The sequence below is a fragment of the Ascaphus truei genome, chromosome 5 (assembly GCF_040206685.1).
Source record: "Ascaphus truei isolate aAscTru1 chromosome 5, aAscTru1.hap1, whole genome shotgun sequence".
Taxonomy (NCBI): Eukaryota; Metazoa; Chordata; class Amphibia; order Anura; family Ascaphidae; genus Ascaphus; species Ascaphus truei.
In genome coordinates this window covers 139167300-139185714 of record NC_134487.1, presented here as the reverse complement: position 1 = coordinate 139185714, position 18415 = coordinate 139167300, and the positions used below count along the sequence as shown (strand labels likewise).

General features: G+C 40.4%; 1 protein-coding gene across 5 annotated transcripts in view; it reads right to left on the bottom strand.

Annotated features, from left to right (window-relative positions):
* The window catches only part of SH3TC2 (SH3 domain and tetratricopeptide repeats 2), an 86295-nt gene that overhangs the window by 23464 nt on the left and 44416 nt on the right, over positions 1–18415 (bottom strand). For all 5 annotated transcript variants that reach the window (XM_075600971.1, XM_075600975.1, XM_075600974.1 and 2 more), the window contains 5 exons: positions 17701–17806; positions 16576–16719; positions 12632–12842; positions 9014–9090; positions 7260–7455 (listed from right to left, as the gene is read on the bottom strand). In XM_075600971.1, coding sequence (XP_075457086.1) covers positions 7260–7455; positions 9014–9090; positions 12632–12842; positions 16576–16719; positions 17701–17806 — 734 coding nt within the window. The remainder of the gene's footprint in view (positions 1–7259; positions 7456–9013; positions 9091–12631; positions 12843–16575; positions 16720–17700; positions 17807–18415) is intronic.

The window sequence follows — 18415 nt, the reverse complement described above, 5'->3', positions numbered from 1 at the left end:
TAAGAAGAGATGCAAAGCTTTTAGTATGAGCTAAATAAAAGAAGAAATGTTTGTTTTAAATCATGTATCACAGAGTGTACCACTGAATTGTGGGGTTTGGCAGATCGGTGTGAGAGACTCAGCAGGGGATATTGCTTTGTAATTAGCAAATATCGCATTAGCTTTCATTGTTTGTATATTTACAGTCAATGTTCTTTTTATACTTGGTTACAGCTAACTAAGAAAAAAAGTATACTAATCGCCAAGCTGATCCTTTCATCATTTATTCTTAGAATGTGGTCAGTATATCCCTGGGCATATATACAATAACTATTTAACCACTGTGCTGCCAGAGACAGTAGGAGGGAGCGCATTGCATAGAGAAGTTAATTATAACAACTGGAGATCACAGAGACTCATATTTACAAAGATCCCATATGGCATGGGACACTTTCTTGTGAATGGGCCATAAGATGTCTTCCATCACTGGACAGTGACATAGCGCCATTTACTAAATACGGGCCATAATAATCTTTCCTTGGATTACGAACAGTAGTGGCAGAGGCAGATCCTGAACCCATCTCAATAGCTCTATTTATCAGTCTCCCATATGCAAAAATTAAGCAAAAACAGAGCAAAAACAAAGTACACAAAATGTATCAAAGTCCCACTACTTTACTTTGTGCATTATTTGATAGGTGGTGCTTTTGTTTCAGATTCACAGCCAATAGACTTTTAGAAACAGCCCCAAATGTGTTATACTTATCTGTCCTCTAATAAATACTCCTATTGCATTATTAAAGCAATACAAATAAAATGTGTATTTCAGTCAACCTAATAATATACCAGATAACATAGAGGTATACATTCATTAAACGTCTTAAATTGTAGTGGTAACAGTCAGTCATGCCATTTTACAGGCTGTTTCATGATTTTTTAGGTAATGTTTAAAAGCTTTAGCAATTTAGGCACTGCAGTTGTGATCAAAAAAAGCATTTTACTGAAAAAATATTGATTTGCATTAGTGAGATCACACAGGCTAGAAATCTATTGGACTCACTAAAAATCTTGTCTTTATAACACCTTATGTGCAGTATAATACATCCAGCTTCTGTTAGGGGCTCATATCTAACAAACCAAAATTTTCAACAACTTCAAAAGTTGCAGGCATCGGGTAAATTATAAATTCGTTTTGAGAAAATCTGGTAGCAATTAGGTCAAATTGGTGACTTGATGGGTCAAATCTATGTTATCTGCGATCAACGGACACATGTCTTTGATAAAATGTAAATGGTGGCCAATTTTATCAGACCATAAAAAACAGTAAATAATATGCACAAAGATCTGAACAGCCAAGTGCGACTTCTACATTACAGGAAGTCTTTCTACAATGGCATCATTGGAACAACAGCGACACCCAGTGACCAAATCTAGAATTACAGAGGCTTAAAATTTGTCTCACTAACATTTTTGGGGTCCTTAACTCTTTGCATGCCAAAGGGCATAGAGACTACATTATGAGGTCTGGCACTCCAAAGGCCCAATGAGGTAATGGCTATGTCATTCATGCCTGTTTTCTAGGGGAGATCGCAACCTGTGCTCCTATGGAGTGAAGAACGTGATCAGAAGAGGACTCTTCCTCTTCTGTTTCCAAATTAAGTGACACCACAATCAGGTGCCCGCTTTGAGGAGCGGTCACATGATCTCTAATTGCTGGCGCCCAAAGGGTTACATTTTGCTTTATCTAAAAAATGTCAAAGTTTATATGGCTCCGGAATTTGCAAACATTGGCTAAAAGGCATCTTTTTAGCCAGACTGCCACACAATTTGGCAACAATTGCAGTATATAAAGGGCCGTGGGCCATTTGGTTGTATTTTGGAATTTGTGGAGATTCCGCACGAAGCAGTGTATCAGAGCACAGCCATGTAATGATCATGGATGACAGCTTTGAAGTAAAAAGTTTTTCTTTATTTGGACACCATGGTGCAGACAGAAATGGAGGGTAGCTCTTACGCGTTTCACGCCTATGTGGCGCTTCGTCAGAGAGTAAAAATGATATGCTGGGTCCCCCCTGATATAGCACATATGATTGCAATCGAAATTGTCCACAGCCGCGGCTCTAATAACCGGAAATGACGAAACCGGAAGTGGGAAACCGGAAGTGACGCAACGGGCTCCATGCGATGTGCAGATGTTTACATGCCCATCTAGTCGTCATGGATACCGCAGCGTCATGCCTCTAAGTTAATGGGAGAAGTTACACTCGCAGGCGGGACCCAGCACAACAACCCCACAATACAGGAAATATATAAATAACGGTGGTGGTTTAAAAACAACATATAGACATATCGAAATGTACATAAGCTGAGGAACTCTGTAGGTAATGGGTTAATATGGCCCATTGTGTATATGATTTTAATAATTCATAAGGACACTTAAGGCTTTTCTAGAGCAATTGTTACGGGTGTATAAAGGAATCGCTACAATAATAAAGAAACCTTTAACTCTATATTCTGGATTCAATTTTTTCTGTTCTTATGTTCTGATCATATACAAAAGGTTCACATTATTATAGAATACGTATAGCCAATCTTTGCATGAATATGCACATTAATAGCAACTGTACAGATACTGTATATATAATAATGATGAATAAGACCTAACATTAGTGATGACAATATTAGATGTATAGCATTAATACATTCGACCCGTTGTCCACAACAGCTGACGAAAATATATAATGCTAACTACATGAGAGAGCACACACATATAACAACATTCATTATTAATAATCTCGGATAATGTGATAATGTATTGGAAATACATATACTGGCTTTGTATGCATGACAATAAATGCAATAGTATTGTTCTTACTGCATGAAGGCATCTGAGGATATATTAGTGGACTAGTGACAGAAAGTGCATAAAAAGAATACATTATCACAAGAAATGTTTTAGCTCCCAATCAGTATTTATACCCCCGGGTGCCAGAGACCCGAGGGTATAGATCCAGAACATTTCTCTCTGGTTCAGCATGTTCTCTCTATTTCCTCCTCTTATGTCTAGGAATATGCTCTAAAGCACTGAATGTGAATGTGTCACTAGAGCCTTTTGGACAGTTGAAAAAATGTTTAGACAGGTAAGTTGAGATCTTTCTTTTTAATAGAGCGTAGATGCTCTGAGATTCTCACTTTCAGAGGTCTAATCGTCCTCCCAATATAAGTACTGCCACAGGCACAGTAAAGTTTGTTTACCACGTAGTTTGTTGAGCATGTCATAAAGTGTTTTAGTTTATATTTTTGCCCAGTATGTTTACTAGTAGCTGAGGACAATGGTGTTGCGTATCTACAGTAGGTACACTTGCCGCATTTATGAAAACCTATTGGGAGTCTGTCATGAGATGTATTTTGTCCTACAGAAAATAAACTTGGTGATAAATGATATCCTATGGTTTTTGCTTTTTTGTATACAAATTTTGGGAGATTACTTGTAACTGTTGTCAACCCTCTATCCAGCTGTAATATCCTCCAATGTTTCTCTATAATAGTTCTTATATGACTAGCTTGATTGCTAAAGGTGGTAATAAAGAGGGGGGTCTCTGATTCGGGTTCAGCAATCCTGCTATTTGTTGTTTTTTTCTTATGTGTTGTATTTTTCAGTAATTCTGAGCGGTTTGATTGCAATGCATGCATGAAAGCAGAGTGGATATCCTGTTCCAGATAACCTCTGTTTCTGAACCTCTCGTTCAATATTTCCGACTGTTGTATGAAGGCTTCTTCAGTGGAACAAAGTCTTCTCAGTCGGAGATATTGTCCTTTGGGTACCACGTAGCAGGGGTCTGGGATGACTGCTATTTGCTCTCAGCAGAGAGTTGCGGGCATTTGTTTTACGAAATATATTCGTCTGAATCGTGCAGTTCACATCTATAAATAAGTTTATGTCTAGAAAATCAATGATCTCTAATTGCTGGCGCCCAAAGGGTTACATTTTGCTTTATCTAAAAAATGTCAAAGTTTATATGGCTCCGGAATTTGCAAACATTGGCTAAAAGGCATCTTTTTAGCCAGACTGCCACACAATTTGGCAACAATTGCAGTATATAAAGGGCCGTGGGCCATTTGGTTGTATTTTGGAATTTGCCATGTGCATTGACTTTTAATGCTTTTGCAAAGTTTGCTATTTTTGCTAAGTTTTTAAAACAATACTGGCAAATTTCACCTGATTTGTGAGGTTCTGCAAAAAAAAATTAAATGCATGTTTCCACTCCCAAAAATATTTTTATGCCTAAATATGGTTCAAATTCAGACTTTCAATTTTTTTTTATGTTTTTTTTCAGATTTTGAATCCAATTTACATTTTCTAAGTGGGGATTTTAGTTTATTGACTTTGTGTCAAAAATAGACGGGTTTTTTTTCCGGTGCAATAAGTTTCCTATTCTTAGGCTGTGGTCCCAGTGACTGCCACAGCGCACGCCGGGCGTATAAGCACCGCCCCTCAATGGCCAATGAGGGCGAACCAGCACCGTGAGGTCATGGACACGCCCTCGCAAACTCTCGACCACGCCCCCTCCCGTCGCAATCTCCCTCTCTCCCCTCAGACCGCGGTTAGCGATGTGCACGCAAACCCCCCCCAAACCCCCTCGCCGGGCGCGCGTGTCACAGTGATCACTGGGACCGCAGCCTTATAGTGCATTTCTTGCAGTATGTTCTCAGTTCTGCATTCATCCACATATTGCTATGTAATACAGGAAAACCCTATATTTTGAGTTTAGTGGGAATATATACAGGGAAATTACAGTACGCAAGTATAGGGAGATGCTGGAAACCTATACATTGTTACAAGTCTCAAAATAGTCATAAGTTCTATCTCAATGAGTCGTATATTTCAACTCATTGAGCCATAAATAAGAAGCAGTTTCAAGATGCAATCCAAGCAGCTTAAAAATATATATATATTTTTTTTTAATATATGCAGCATTTGATTACCTTTATTGAAAACTAATTACCTAAACTGCCGATCGATTAATTCTCCAGTGATCGATCAATAAAAGTCCTGCTCCCCAGGGTTTACTAAATATGTATATATTTGTATTTTTATATGTATTGAGGAGGGGGGGGTGCGGTGTATGACCGAAACGCGTTGTGGTAGATGTGTACATTTCACCTGTTTCTTTTGCCCCTTGTTGTGCTTTACGTGTGGTGTAGGCGGTGTGTGTGGTGCCGGTCGGGATACCCTTAGAGATTGTCTAGTGTGGGTTGCCGGATTATTGAATACTATCTCCAGCCACTCCATACGGATACGCGGCCTTGCGCAAACCCGGAAGCGGCTGTGAGGGCTTGCAAATCATGCGACGTGAGGTCTCAGCTGTTCCCAGCGCGCGGGATCACAAACCTCTGTCAGCAGATCACCGCCAAGCCATACACCAACGGAGCGGGGCAACAGGGAGATTTAACCGCATCAGATGTCTTGGACAGCAGATTTCTAATGTGTACAGTAAGTCACTATATACATTTGTCTGACTGTTGATTATATATCTTTCTCCATCGGTGCGCCTTGTGTTTTCTTTTCTTTGCTATCGGTCCACCTTGGATTTTTCCTCCGGTGGACACATGTGGAGGAGGGGAAAACCTCCACGTACAAGTGCTGCAAGACGGTGAGAGCTGACCATCGTCAAGGTCTTTCCTGGAAGCAAGAGCGCGGATCAAAGATTGCACAGTTGGTATTTTTATATATATTGGGGAGGGAGTGTATTTTTATTATGTATTGGGGGGTTCGGTGTATTTTTTATTATGTATTGGGGGGTTCTGTGTATTTTTTATTATGTATTGGGGGGTTCGGTGTATCTTTTATTATGTATTGGGGGGTTCGGTGTATTTTTTATTATGTATTGGGGGGTTTGGTGTATTTTTTATTATGTATTTGGGAGTGGCTTGGGGTAATTTTTATTATGTATTGTATTTTATTTTTTATTATGTATTGGGGTGTGTATTTTTATATGTATTGGGGGAAATTATATGTATTTGGGTTTTTTTCTGGTAAGTATTTAGGGGGTGGAGTTTTTTGGTATGTATTTTGTGGGGGGGGATTGAGTGAGAGTGGAGTAATTGACGGAATCCGGTGGGGGTGAGTGAGAGGAGAGAGGGGGTGTAAGAGAGGGGGTGAGGAAAAGTGGGACGCAGGGGAGATACATGCGAGGCGTGGGGAATTAAGTGAGAGTTGGGTCATTGATGGGGGTTGGGAATGTGAGAGGGGGTGAGTGAGGAAGAAGGAGTAGGACGGAGGGAAGAGAAATACATGGGAAGAGAGGGGAAATAGAGGAGGCTCGTGAGGTGTGAAATGGAGGGGCTCGCAAGACCGCCAACATGGGGGAGGGGCGTGACGGGGAGGGGGCCCGGATGTAACTCTAGTCCTGGGCCCTGGGAAATCTGTCTGCTGCCCTGGCTGTAAGAGTTTAATTGTTGACATCAATGATAAATCACCTATTGTTTTGTTATTATTTCTAACATTAGAACTTGGGGGTGTCCTTATGCATGATCACTTTGTACTTCCTCTCTAGGAATACCCTGGTTCTAGAGACAATACAAAGTAATCTTTCCCCTTCACAGTAATCTCTTCCCTGCAAGTGAGACCATCAGTTGGAAGGCCTCGGTGGAACACACATACAGGCAGTCCTCGGTTATCCGACACAATGCGTTACTCAAAATGGCGTTGGATAGCGAAACATTGTAAAGTGAAACACGTTTTCCCATAGGAACACCGTTTAAATGAAAGGTTCCGTTCCTGAAGGCATTTTTAATGCTAAAATACACAAAATAATTTACGCAGACAATAAGATATGCAGCATACACATAAATTATATAGTGTATATACTGTATAACATAATATATAATATAATATAAAAATACAATATATTATATAGTATAATATAGTATAATATATATATTATATACACATAAACAACTTTGCAAAGCGTTGTAAGAGCATTGGATAAGCTGTTTTAGCGTTGTAAAAATGAACATAGGTATGCATTGCATAGCGTTGGATAAGCCATTCGTTGTAAAGCGAAGCGTTGTAAAACGAGGACTGCCAGTACTCAACATTACCACTGGTTACCTTGACAACTAATACTCATGATTTTGTTGGGGTTTGAATAAAACGTTAACCTTAAATATAGAGAAACAGGCAATTGGATCTCTAATCAGACGAATGTGGACGACCTGTTTACCAGATATGCAAAGAACGTTCATATTTTTGGTTGATTTCAGGTAGAGATACTTACAGGGCTTTCAAGCACTTTGGGTCCACATGCTTTGTTTGGACAAAACCAGTAGCTCCACTAGAAGGACATCTTCCCACAAACCACATCAGTCCAGGTACAAAGTAGCCAACCACTTCAATGGTGTCTCCTCTGCAGTAGCTGAGCTCATCCCATCCTGCAGCTGTGTGGTGTTCCCTGGCTGTGCACAGACCCTGCCCTGTAGCACAAGAAGAGGGAAGGGAGATTGACAAAAATCAAGTCCCATTTAGCCACAACTAAAGGCAAAGTTTTAAAGAGGTAATATAAAGATAGTATTCCTGTATTAGGCTTGCACGTACACTATTATAATGTATTTACTATGACTGTATTGTATTCATTGGTAGTGCATTCACAGGGAGGGGGGAGCCACACAAAAGGGTGTGGCCGACTGTGGAAGTCAGGGCCCAACATTCTTCAGACAGGCTCCTCCTCACGACTGTATAAATGGACCCAGCCAGGTGAGATCCATCAGCACCAGGCCACCCATCCTATCCCCCACACCATGATCGAGTCCTGGGCCCAAGGAAACCTAATCGCAGGCCTGGGTATTCATATATGTGACTTTCAAACAGATAAATGGTACAGTATACCAGTACCAATATTAGCAGTACTGTCGACCACATGCTGCCACTCTCTCCAGCTTTAAACTGTTGAGTATTAAACTGTGAAATTGGGAGCATTTTAATAACCCGACCACTGGAAGCACCATTCACCCCCATGCACCAATACCACCCATGCTGTGCACTTATTTCCTATAAAATGTACAGTTATTCCTATCATCAAAAAAAATCTCATAAAAGACTGAGAAAATGTCGATATATACAGAACCCATATGTTAAGAACGATCACAATTCATTACAAACTATATTAACATGAATACATGCTGTAATAAATTGTGATTTTTAACCTGCGAGTACCATCTATGTGAATACAAAAAAAATGTTTATTACCATGCAAAAACTATCCATACAGTATCAATACCCAAGTGGTTCACTATTAACTATGAGGCATCTTTGTGGGTACAGGGTGTCAACACCTTTAGTGAGAACTATAATTTATTTTCTAACAAAAATAGAAAGGCCAGCACAACATACAAAATGACACAACATATAGTACAATACTTCAGTGCTTATCTTATTTATTTTCTTTTTGCTATGTTTTCCTATTGTCTCTGCATTCCTTACATATTATCAGATACAATCTAACATTCTTTTCTCCCACTGTTAACTTATGCTCTTATCAAAGTTTTGTATCATACATTTTAGGACTTTAGATGTTAAAAGCATCAAATACTGCGGGTTATTTGATGGTATATTGGAGTAAAATAATTAATAGACAGTACCGTATAAAGAATCCCATATAGGGCATCTTGAGGCCCAGACTTGTCCACAGAACATGGAAAAAATAAAACATCTAATGATCTGTTCTATTGAAATAAATTATTGATTTGTCGTCTGCATACTTTTCGCATAATGGAAATTTGTTACTATTTTTATAATCAATAAGTCAGTCATTTATTTACATCAACTAGAATTCCAGGTATTCTCTCCTTAGACTTACTTCTATAGCACCAAGATGTTCTGCGGGCCATACAAAGGGAGATTGTGCTTCAGTAATTGTTGTACAGCAGATAATGGCAACTGTGCTTTACCTAAATCCTTTACATGTTTGTTTAACAATGCAGGTTTATGTCACACCGGAAAGAAACAAGTGAATAGCTGGAAAATGTTACATACCTATTGACTGAGATGTGACGTGTCGGCTGTTCTGCTCCGAGAGGGTACAGGACAATGGGTATGTTTTTAGAAACCATCTGAAACGTAGGTGTAACACAGCCAGCTTAGTAAGGATCGCTGCACTCTACTACCTGTTTGCTTGTATCCCCCCAGTTTCAATCTCATGCAATGTGTTTGTTATGTTGTAGAAGCTGTGTGTAATGCAGCACTACTAGTATGCATGAACTAGACAACAGTAATAGCAAATTAATAAGAAGTAATTTGACAGTCTTTTACAGTAAAGCAGGTTTTTTCGTGTAACCCATGTGCCTGTTTTATCTGCTCAGATTCCATCACAGGCTGACCTCTCATATGGGATTCAATAGTAATTCACTTGTGGTAATCCTGGGGGCATTATATAGCAAGCTGACAGATTTGTCATTTTGCAATATATTGACATTAAGCAGATTATGTATAACGGTGATTTGTCTTTGATAGGCAATTTCATCCAGCGTCTTTCAGCATCTCTATATCTAGAGACCGTATTTTCCACTTTGTGCCGGTTGCTTCGCGTAACGATTTGGAGAAAGTCTACAGCAGGCCTGCACAACATGCGGCCCGTCTGGCCTCTCTGTGCGGCCCGCGATGACTCTGGCCGGGCGCCAGTTAAATAAATTAAAAAAAAAAAAAGTTTTAAAAAATGGCGGTGATTCATCCCTCCTCCCTCCCTCTCCCTCCCAGCCCCCTCCCTCTCCCTCCCAGCCCCCTCCCTCTCCCTCCCAGCCCCCTCCCTCTCCCTCCCAGCCCCCTCCCTCCCAGCCCCCTCCCTCTCCCTCCCAGCCCCCGGGTTTTGCGGTGCGCGGGGGCAGCAGCAGCATGAGGATGCGTCAGCCGTGTTTTTTTTTCTTCAATAGCAGGATGCCGGGAGCGGGGCTTAGTACCGGGGAGAGAGGATGTGCTGAGCTGATCTAAGAGAGGTGTGGTGGTGTGTGTGGTGTGTGGTGTGTGTGAGAAAAACGGCCTGGTGGGGAGGGTGGGTGTGAAAAACGGGCTGGTGGGGGTGGGCTGCTGACATGTGAGGGGGGGGTCGGCTGCTGACATGTGAGGGGGGGGTGGGCTGCTGACATGTGAGGGGGTGGGCTGCTGACATGTGAGGGGGGGGCTGCTGACATGTGAGGGGGGAGCTGCTGACATGTGAGGGGGGGCTGGGCTGCTGACATGTGAGGGGCAGGGGGGTGGAAGTGATGTGAAGTGCAGGGGGGGGAGAGAGTGATGTGAGGTGCAGGGGGGGAGAGAGTGATGTGAGGTGCAGGGGGGGAGATACTGGTGTGAGTTGCAGGGGGAGGGTGAGAGTGATGTGAGTTGCAGGGTGAGGGTGTGGTGTGAGTTGCAGGGGGGGGAGAGAGTGTCATATTGAGGGGAGGGGGAAAGAGTGTCATATTGAGGGGAGGGGGAGAGTGTCATATTGAGGGGAGGGGGAAAGAGTGTCATATTGAGGGGAGGGGGAGAGTGTCATATTGAGGGGGGGGATAGTGTCATATTGAGGGGAGGGGGAGAGTGTCATATTGAGGGGAGGGGGAGAGTGTGTCATATTGAGGGGAGGGGGAGAGTGTCATATTGAGGGGAGGGGGAGAGAGTGTCATTAAGGGGATGGGGAGAGAGTGTCATATTGAGGGAAGAGAGACAGAGACATGGGGGGGATGCTGACTTGTGGGGGGGAATGCTGACATGGAATGGGCTGGGGGGGATGTGGAGGGGGGTATTGTATGTTTGATGTGGAGGGCGGTATTGTGTGTTTGATATGGAGGGGGGTATTGTGTGTTTGATGTGGAGGGGGGTATTGTGTGTTTGATGTGGAGGGGGGTAGTGTGTGGGTGAGGGGGAGAGATGGGGGTATGAGAGATAGATGGGGAGTATCGTAAAGATTGATAGTGAGGGGTTCTGGGGGAATTATGATGATGATGATGATGATGATGATGATGATGATGATGATGATGATGATGAGAGGTGCTGGAGGAGAGATGATGATGATGATGATTTAACCCGTGCGGCCCAATTTTTTTTTCCTTGGAGCAGTTCGGCCCTTCTCACTTTACGAGTTGGGCAGGCCTGATCTACAGTATAGTAGGAGTTAAGGAAAAGCTAGACAATGCACGTGTTATAATAGGATGTTTGGCCTTCTTTTGCCCCGTCTATCATGCTTTTCCCTTTCCTTGCCACCCAAACCCCGTGCCAAGTTTGAGGCGGCATAACGTTCAAGACTTACAATCTCTCCGAAAAATACAAAACATGATTAACAAGCTCCTTACTCTGTACATCGTCGTACGCAGATAATTAAAAAAAAACATTTGTGTCAAAGTGCACTTTTGTCTACTGTGACCTTTAGCCTTTTAGAGTCATTGGCGGTCAGGACTCCCTCACTTGTCTGCCCTTGAACAAGACAGACACAGTCACTGTATGGAGCGAGGAATAGGTCAAGTTGGAAACCAACTTCTGATCACTGATACATAGGAATGTCATCGTGATTTAGAGCTTAAATCGATGACTGTGGGTGCCCCTTAGCCTTGTGCAGCCTTCCTTTATAAATGTATAGTTTGTTCCAGTGACATCATAAGAAGTGCCGGATTACTCATCAAGTTATCTATTTTGACCTCTTGGATGCTTAAGATTTCAGCTGCTCATATTCATATCTCCCCAATGGAGAGGCGGATTACAAAAAACCTCCTTGGTATGGTCAAGAGGAGATTTTGTAAAGTAAATGTTAAAAAATATACATTCAAAAAATACGGTGAACAGAGCAGACTGCTTCCTTAATAGAGTAGTTTGAACCAATTGTGCTATGTTTTACTATAATCTCGTGACGGTCTTTTTTTACCTACGTTTTGTTTACTTGACAACAGTGTGGCTATTCCTCTGCAGAGAGTTACGTTGTTTTGCTACATGTTTAAAGTATATTCTTTAGCAGAGCTTGTCTGATTATTTGGAAAGTTTTGCACCAGATCTATAGTGAAATGCTCCCTAGAATATCACTGACATTAGGCTGTCCTAAAATATATCATTGTCCCTTTTATCCATATGCTATTTAAAACAGAGATTCATACCATGGATTATTCCTCACAATAACTACTTATATTAAGGGGGCAATTCATTATATTCCGAAGTGGCCTGTCGCAGAATAGGGGTACTCGGACGTTGGAGGTGCTTTTATGAAATAAGAGGTACATTTAGCTTGTTTTTAGAAGGTTGTGCAGATGCTAGATTAAGACATTTATACATGCATCTTTGTTTAGAAACAATGATAATGTCATCACACAATGTAACTAATATGCACAATTCTACTAAAATGAGAAAGGCATGCTAAATAAATTAGAAAGGTCTGCTAAATAAATTAAAGCATTTGTAATATTATGCAGATCTCATCACTTTAGTGAGTGTCACTCATGAAAACATGGGTTGCCATGTGCCTAATTTTACATCTGCATTGTCTCAAATTCTCCCTGCTGTTACAGTTTTTCAGTTTAGAAAGTTACCTATTTAAATCCAAGTGTTAAGATAACATACGCATTGTCCCCACCCAACATTAGCAAATATCCCCCCTGAGTGAGGTGCACCTTGGTAGGTACTTCCAATACTGCTTACTGGTAGAATGGATGTGGCAAAGGTTCCACTGCGATGATGGGCAACAAGCCACGTTCTCCTGTGCTTAACGACTGGCCTTCCCATGATGACTCATCACCAATGTCCTTTACTTGCACCACCTCATTGTAGGAGACCTTCAGGACCTCCGGTTTCCCATCCTCCACCTCTGAACCTCCACAGTCATGGACTACAACTCTGGCATAGAAGGTCCCTGCAGACCCGAGGTGAGTACAGACATTGACTTAGACTTAATACCCTCCATTAACATAAAGACAATTCCACATAGCTAACAAAATAATGTAGGTCATTCCTTTGCAGTCCATTATGTTTATTGCAATATGACACTTGGGGAGTTGGTTTACCATCGGTTAACGCACACTGAGGAGCCTCACATATTAGCTTACGGTACTATTTAGTGCCTCTGGCTACTGTAACAATGAATCCACTTAATTATGTGCTTCATTTCAACAGTGGCATCTGCTAATGTTATCATAAAGTTAAAGGGACAGTATTAAATATACACACATTCAATGGCAATACATTTCTATGATGGATTCATGACTTTATACTAAAGTGACAAGGAACTTAATAGGTTCAACCAAGTTGTTCGGGGGTCTGGCTAGTACAGTATTTTGCTCAGTTTCAAACATTTGTTACAGAGGTCGAGAGATCGAGAGGTAGAGAACTAGAATACATAGGCCCTTATTCTGTAAGGTGAGATAGAGCAGGTGATGCGCATTAAAAGTGTCATTGACTTTAATGGGGCTTTTTATGCAATAGTACGTCATCTGTGCTTATCACACTTTACAGAATAAGGGCCATAGAGGTTTCTTTTGGATTACATTATATTCAAATACTTAAAGCTGCAGTTCAAGCTCCCGTTTTTTTTTTTTTTAGTTTTTTTTTTACTTCAATAGTTTTATGTGGGCAATCTCTACTTACCTAAAGAACAGTATAGCTGCCGGTTAATTCGTTCTCAGTCTATTGATCGACAAAGTTTGGCGACATCTTTAGATATGGGGAATGTAGGAAAAATAGGCCAAAGCGCTCCAATGCCAGGAATAAAAGAATAATGCAAGCCAAACCACTAATCCAAGGTATAAGAAATGAGTAATGGTATTAGTACATAATAACCACTAGTATGGGTACTATCCTCCTGAAGACAGGTGGTTGATGGTACAAGTCCACCCACCATCAGTCTCATTGGCAGGTTCCCCTGAAATATAAACAATACTCACAAATCCTAGGAGTGGTAGGCAGGCTGTGTAGCTTCCAATATGTAGTAAACAGGAATAAATGGAGAACAAAGCGCACAAGCAAAAATGGAGCAGGAAGGACCCAGAATCAAAAATAAAATAAAAGGGCATTTTAATGTGACAAAAAACCCATCCAACGCGTTTCGAACATCACAGCGTTCTTTTTCAAGGATAAAACACAGTGTAATAACATCCATTAAATACCCTCTTACCTGCAAGCAGTTTCGCGCCAAAAACGGAAGCACGATGACGTCATGACGCAATGCGCGTCATCGAGCATGCGCAGAACAATCTGGCGCCGTCTAAGGGCAAAACTGTCCATACAGGCAGTGTGGTACATAATAGTATGGGCAATGCATAGGACAACATAGTGATTCAAATAGTACAACAAGCAGACAATGCATATCCAAAACGGATAACGATGACGTCATGACGCAATGCGTGTCATTGCGCATGCGCAGAACGTCACGGCACCGTCAAAGGGCAAAGTAATCACTATATAGGATTGAAGCAATACAAGTGAGGGCAATAGTACGGAACCCATAAAGGGACAAAAAGTACATATCAAAGGACAAAACAATGAGCAGACCACTACATCTCCTCAGCTAATCAAAAAGCAATCAGAAAAAATATATTTAAAAATGCATATAGCCACAAAATATATTAAAATACAAAAAAATAAAGTAATTAAAAACCAAAACAACCAATAATTGAAATAAAGAACGAAAGTAATATTGAATGGTAATGAAATAACAGGGAAATAATAATAATACTAATAGTAAAATAAATGATAATACCAATATGCATATATATGTGGAATGAACACAAAGAAATAAACTGTAAACAACATAAAGGGAAATCAAGTATATAATATAACCAAATAATAATAATTTGATAAACCAAATTTTTTATAACTATAAAAGAAAAATAATGATATTATCTTACAGAAAATGGGCTAATTGCCAATCAATATTCAAACCCATAGGGAAGAGTGTTTGGAGAATAAAAATCCAATACACTTCCCTACGGTTCAATAGATTGATTCGATCACCTCCTCTAGGTCTATTATTAACTAATTCAATGCCCAGGAAGGAGAAATTCCTGGTACCTCCCTGACCACATTCGGAGAAGTGTTTGAAAACAGGATGATTAGTGTCTTTCAATCTTATGAGTCTTAAATGCTCTAAGGTCTAAGGTCTAATATCCTGACCTTAGAGCATTTAAGACTCATAAGATTGAAAGACACTAATCATCCTGTTTTCAAACACTTCTCCGAATGTGGTCAGGGAGGTACCAGGAATTTCTCCTTCCTGGGCATTGAATTAGTTAATAATAGACCTAGAGGAGGTGATCGAATCAATCTATTGAACCGTAGGGAAGTGTATTGGATTTTTATTCTCCAAACACTCTTCCCTATGGGTTTGAATATTGATTGGCAATTAGCCCATTTTCTGTAAGATAATATCATTATTTTTCTTTTATAGTTATTAAAAATTTGGTTTATCAAATTATTATTATTTGGTTATATTATATACTTGATTTCCCTTTATGTTGTTTACAGTTTATTTCTTTGTGTTCATTCCACATATATATGCATATTGGTATTATCATTTATTTTACTATTAGTATTATTATTATTTCCCTGTTATTTCATTACCATTCAATATTACTTTCGTTCTTTATTTCAATTATTGGTTGTTTTGGTTTTTAATTACTTTATTTTTTTGTATTTTAATATATTTTGTGGCTATATGCATTTTTAAATATATTTTTTCTGATTGCTTTTTGATTAGCTGAGGAGATGTAGTGGTCTGCTCATTGTTTTGTCCTTTGATATGTACTTTTTGTCCCTTTATGGGTTCCGTACTATTGCCCTCACTTGTATTGCTTCAATCCTATATAGTGATTACTTTGCCCTTTGACGGTGCCGTGACGTTCTGCGCATGCGCAATGACACGCATTACGTCATGACGTCATCGTTATCCGTTTTGGATATGCATTGTCTGCTTGTTGTACTATTTGAATCACTACGTTGTCCTATGCATTGCCCATACTATTATGTACCATACTGAGTATATGGACAGTTTTGCCCTTAGACGGCGCCAGATTGTTCTGCGCATGCTCGATGACGCGCATTGCGTCATGACGTCATCGTGCTTCCGTTTTTGGCGCGAAACTGCTTGCAGGTAAGAGGGTATTTAATGGATGTTATTACACTGTGTTTTATCCTTGAAAAAGAACGCTGTGATGTTCGAAACGCGTTGGATGGGTCTTTTGTCACATTAAAGTGCCCTTTTATTTTATTTTTGATTCTGGGTCCTTCCTGCTCCGTTTTTGCTTGTGCGCTTTGTTCTCCATTTATTCCTGTTTACTAGATATGGGGAATGTAAATCGTTGCTATAGGAACAAGCATGCTTGTTAAAATAGAATACAAGAAAATTGGTCTTTCAAAGTTGTTGTTTTTAAAAACAGAAAATGCTAAAAGTATTTTTTCTGACTACAGAACTGATTTATTAAAAAAAAAAACACACATGCAGGATATTGACTGAACTGCAGCTTTAAACAGCAGAATTGCAACAACAAAGCATGCAGCAGGTGGAATGAAAACATACTGCTTTCAATAGTTTTATTTTAGATGTATTTATTGGAGGGGACCTGTAAAGCTCTTAATGTACATGTCGTCATTACCTTCTTGCAAGAGTAGACCCAGATAAAGTGTTGCCAGCTCATCTTGATTCACGGAGACTTGGATTTCTGTATCTTCCACCAAAGCTGAATTCAGCCAATGTCTCTCGTCAAAGAGCAGATGCTCAAGGCTGTAAGCCACAAAGCCTAAGGGAATCCATACACATGAATATCAAAATGACCGTACCATAATATGTATGGCAGGGACAATGCAAAGATGTGTCCTAAAGTAAATCTGATTTTTTTTGTTTTGCTGAGGAGACAGGAGGAACCCAGTTCTCCAACAGGAGATATACATCTGAGATATAGCATTTGAAATATTCCATAACTCCCAATGGGAAACCAAAATGTAAACCATTTCTGCACTGGAGCAAACTCCTGACATGTCACACTGAAGATGTCTTGCTGATAGTACGGGAGTAATTTGGAAGATTACCAACAGGCACTCAAAGTTTCATCCAAAGTAATCTGTTTTTATTGTGTTACATCAGGGAATATTAGGGCCTGCGGCCATGTGTCTAGCCGGGACCCAAACGCATTGCCACAGGCCCTAGTATTACTGTACATGATGTAAAACGGATTACTTTGGATGAAAGTTAAAGTACCCATGGTAATCCTTCATTTTGCTTATTCTGAAAATTTGGGCACTCGTTCCAGGATGTTCCCGTATTAGCAATGGTGCACCAAAAAGCTAAGGCAATGGCCGTATAAATGTTATCAAAGTTTATCTAGTTATATTTTTTAGTGCTGAATAGATCTTATTAGCTACAGTAACGCACTATTGATGCAGTAGCTCAGTGGTACCAGGCAGGATATTGTACCATTCTTATAGTGTATAGCTCATGAACTACTGTTGTCACACAGAGCCACGTTAATTAGAGAGCGCTGAGTTTTAGCACGCCTTAATTCCCATTCATTTCAATAGGATTTAGGGTGTGCTAGTGTGTTGCACCCTTTAGTGAATATGGGCCTCAGTGTTATAAACAGGGTGGTTACAAACCAGTGGTTTGTGAACGAAGACTGACACTACCACCCAATGTTAGTGATGTTCTGGACAAATAGATAATGATTTATTCAGTACAGTACTTAGTAATCCTTATGACACAGACTCTCAGAGGTCATCATTACCTAACGATAGATATGTTGTAAACTTCCAGATCTCCTCTACAGTCTTGAAGGTGATAACGAAAAGATCGCTCTGTGCCTGGATGGAGACTAACCTGGCGGACAGCTCCTAGAATGGAGTCAAGTGCATATAATGAGTAGGTGTTGTCACATGTCACATTTATTCTTTACAGGCATACCCCGCTTTAAGGACACTCACTTTAAGTACACTCGCGAGTAAGTACATGTCGCCCAATAGGCAAACGGCAGCTCACGCATGCGCCTGTCAGCACGTCCTGAACAGCAATACCGGCTCCCAACCTGTACCGAAGCTGTGCGCAAGCGAGGAGACTATAGAGCATGTTACAAATGTGTTATTTACATCAGTTATGCACGTATATGACGATTGCAGTACAGTACATGCATCAATAAGTGGAAAAAAGGTACTGCTTCACTTTAAGTACATTTTCACTTTACATACATGCTCCGGTCCCATTGCGTACGTTAATGCGGGGTATGCCTGTATTTACTATGTTAGTTCATGGGTATATAACTAGATTGATATGGATGAATGACAGAGTCCTAAAAAATGGCATTGCCTTACTTGCCCCTACCATGGAAACGTAAGCCCTGACTACTGTACCAAACCAAGTGGCTTTGTTGGGAGGTTTTAAACCATCAACATGATAGTTTTCCTAAAGTGGTTTGTACACATACTTTTAAAACCTCGTCTCTTCTT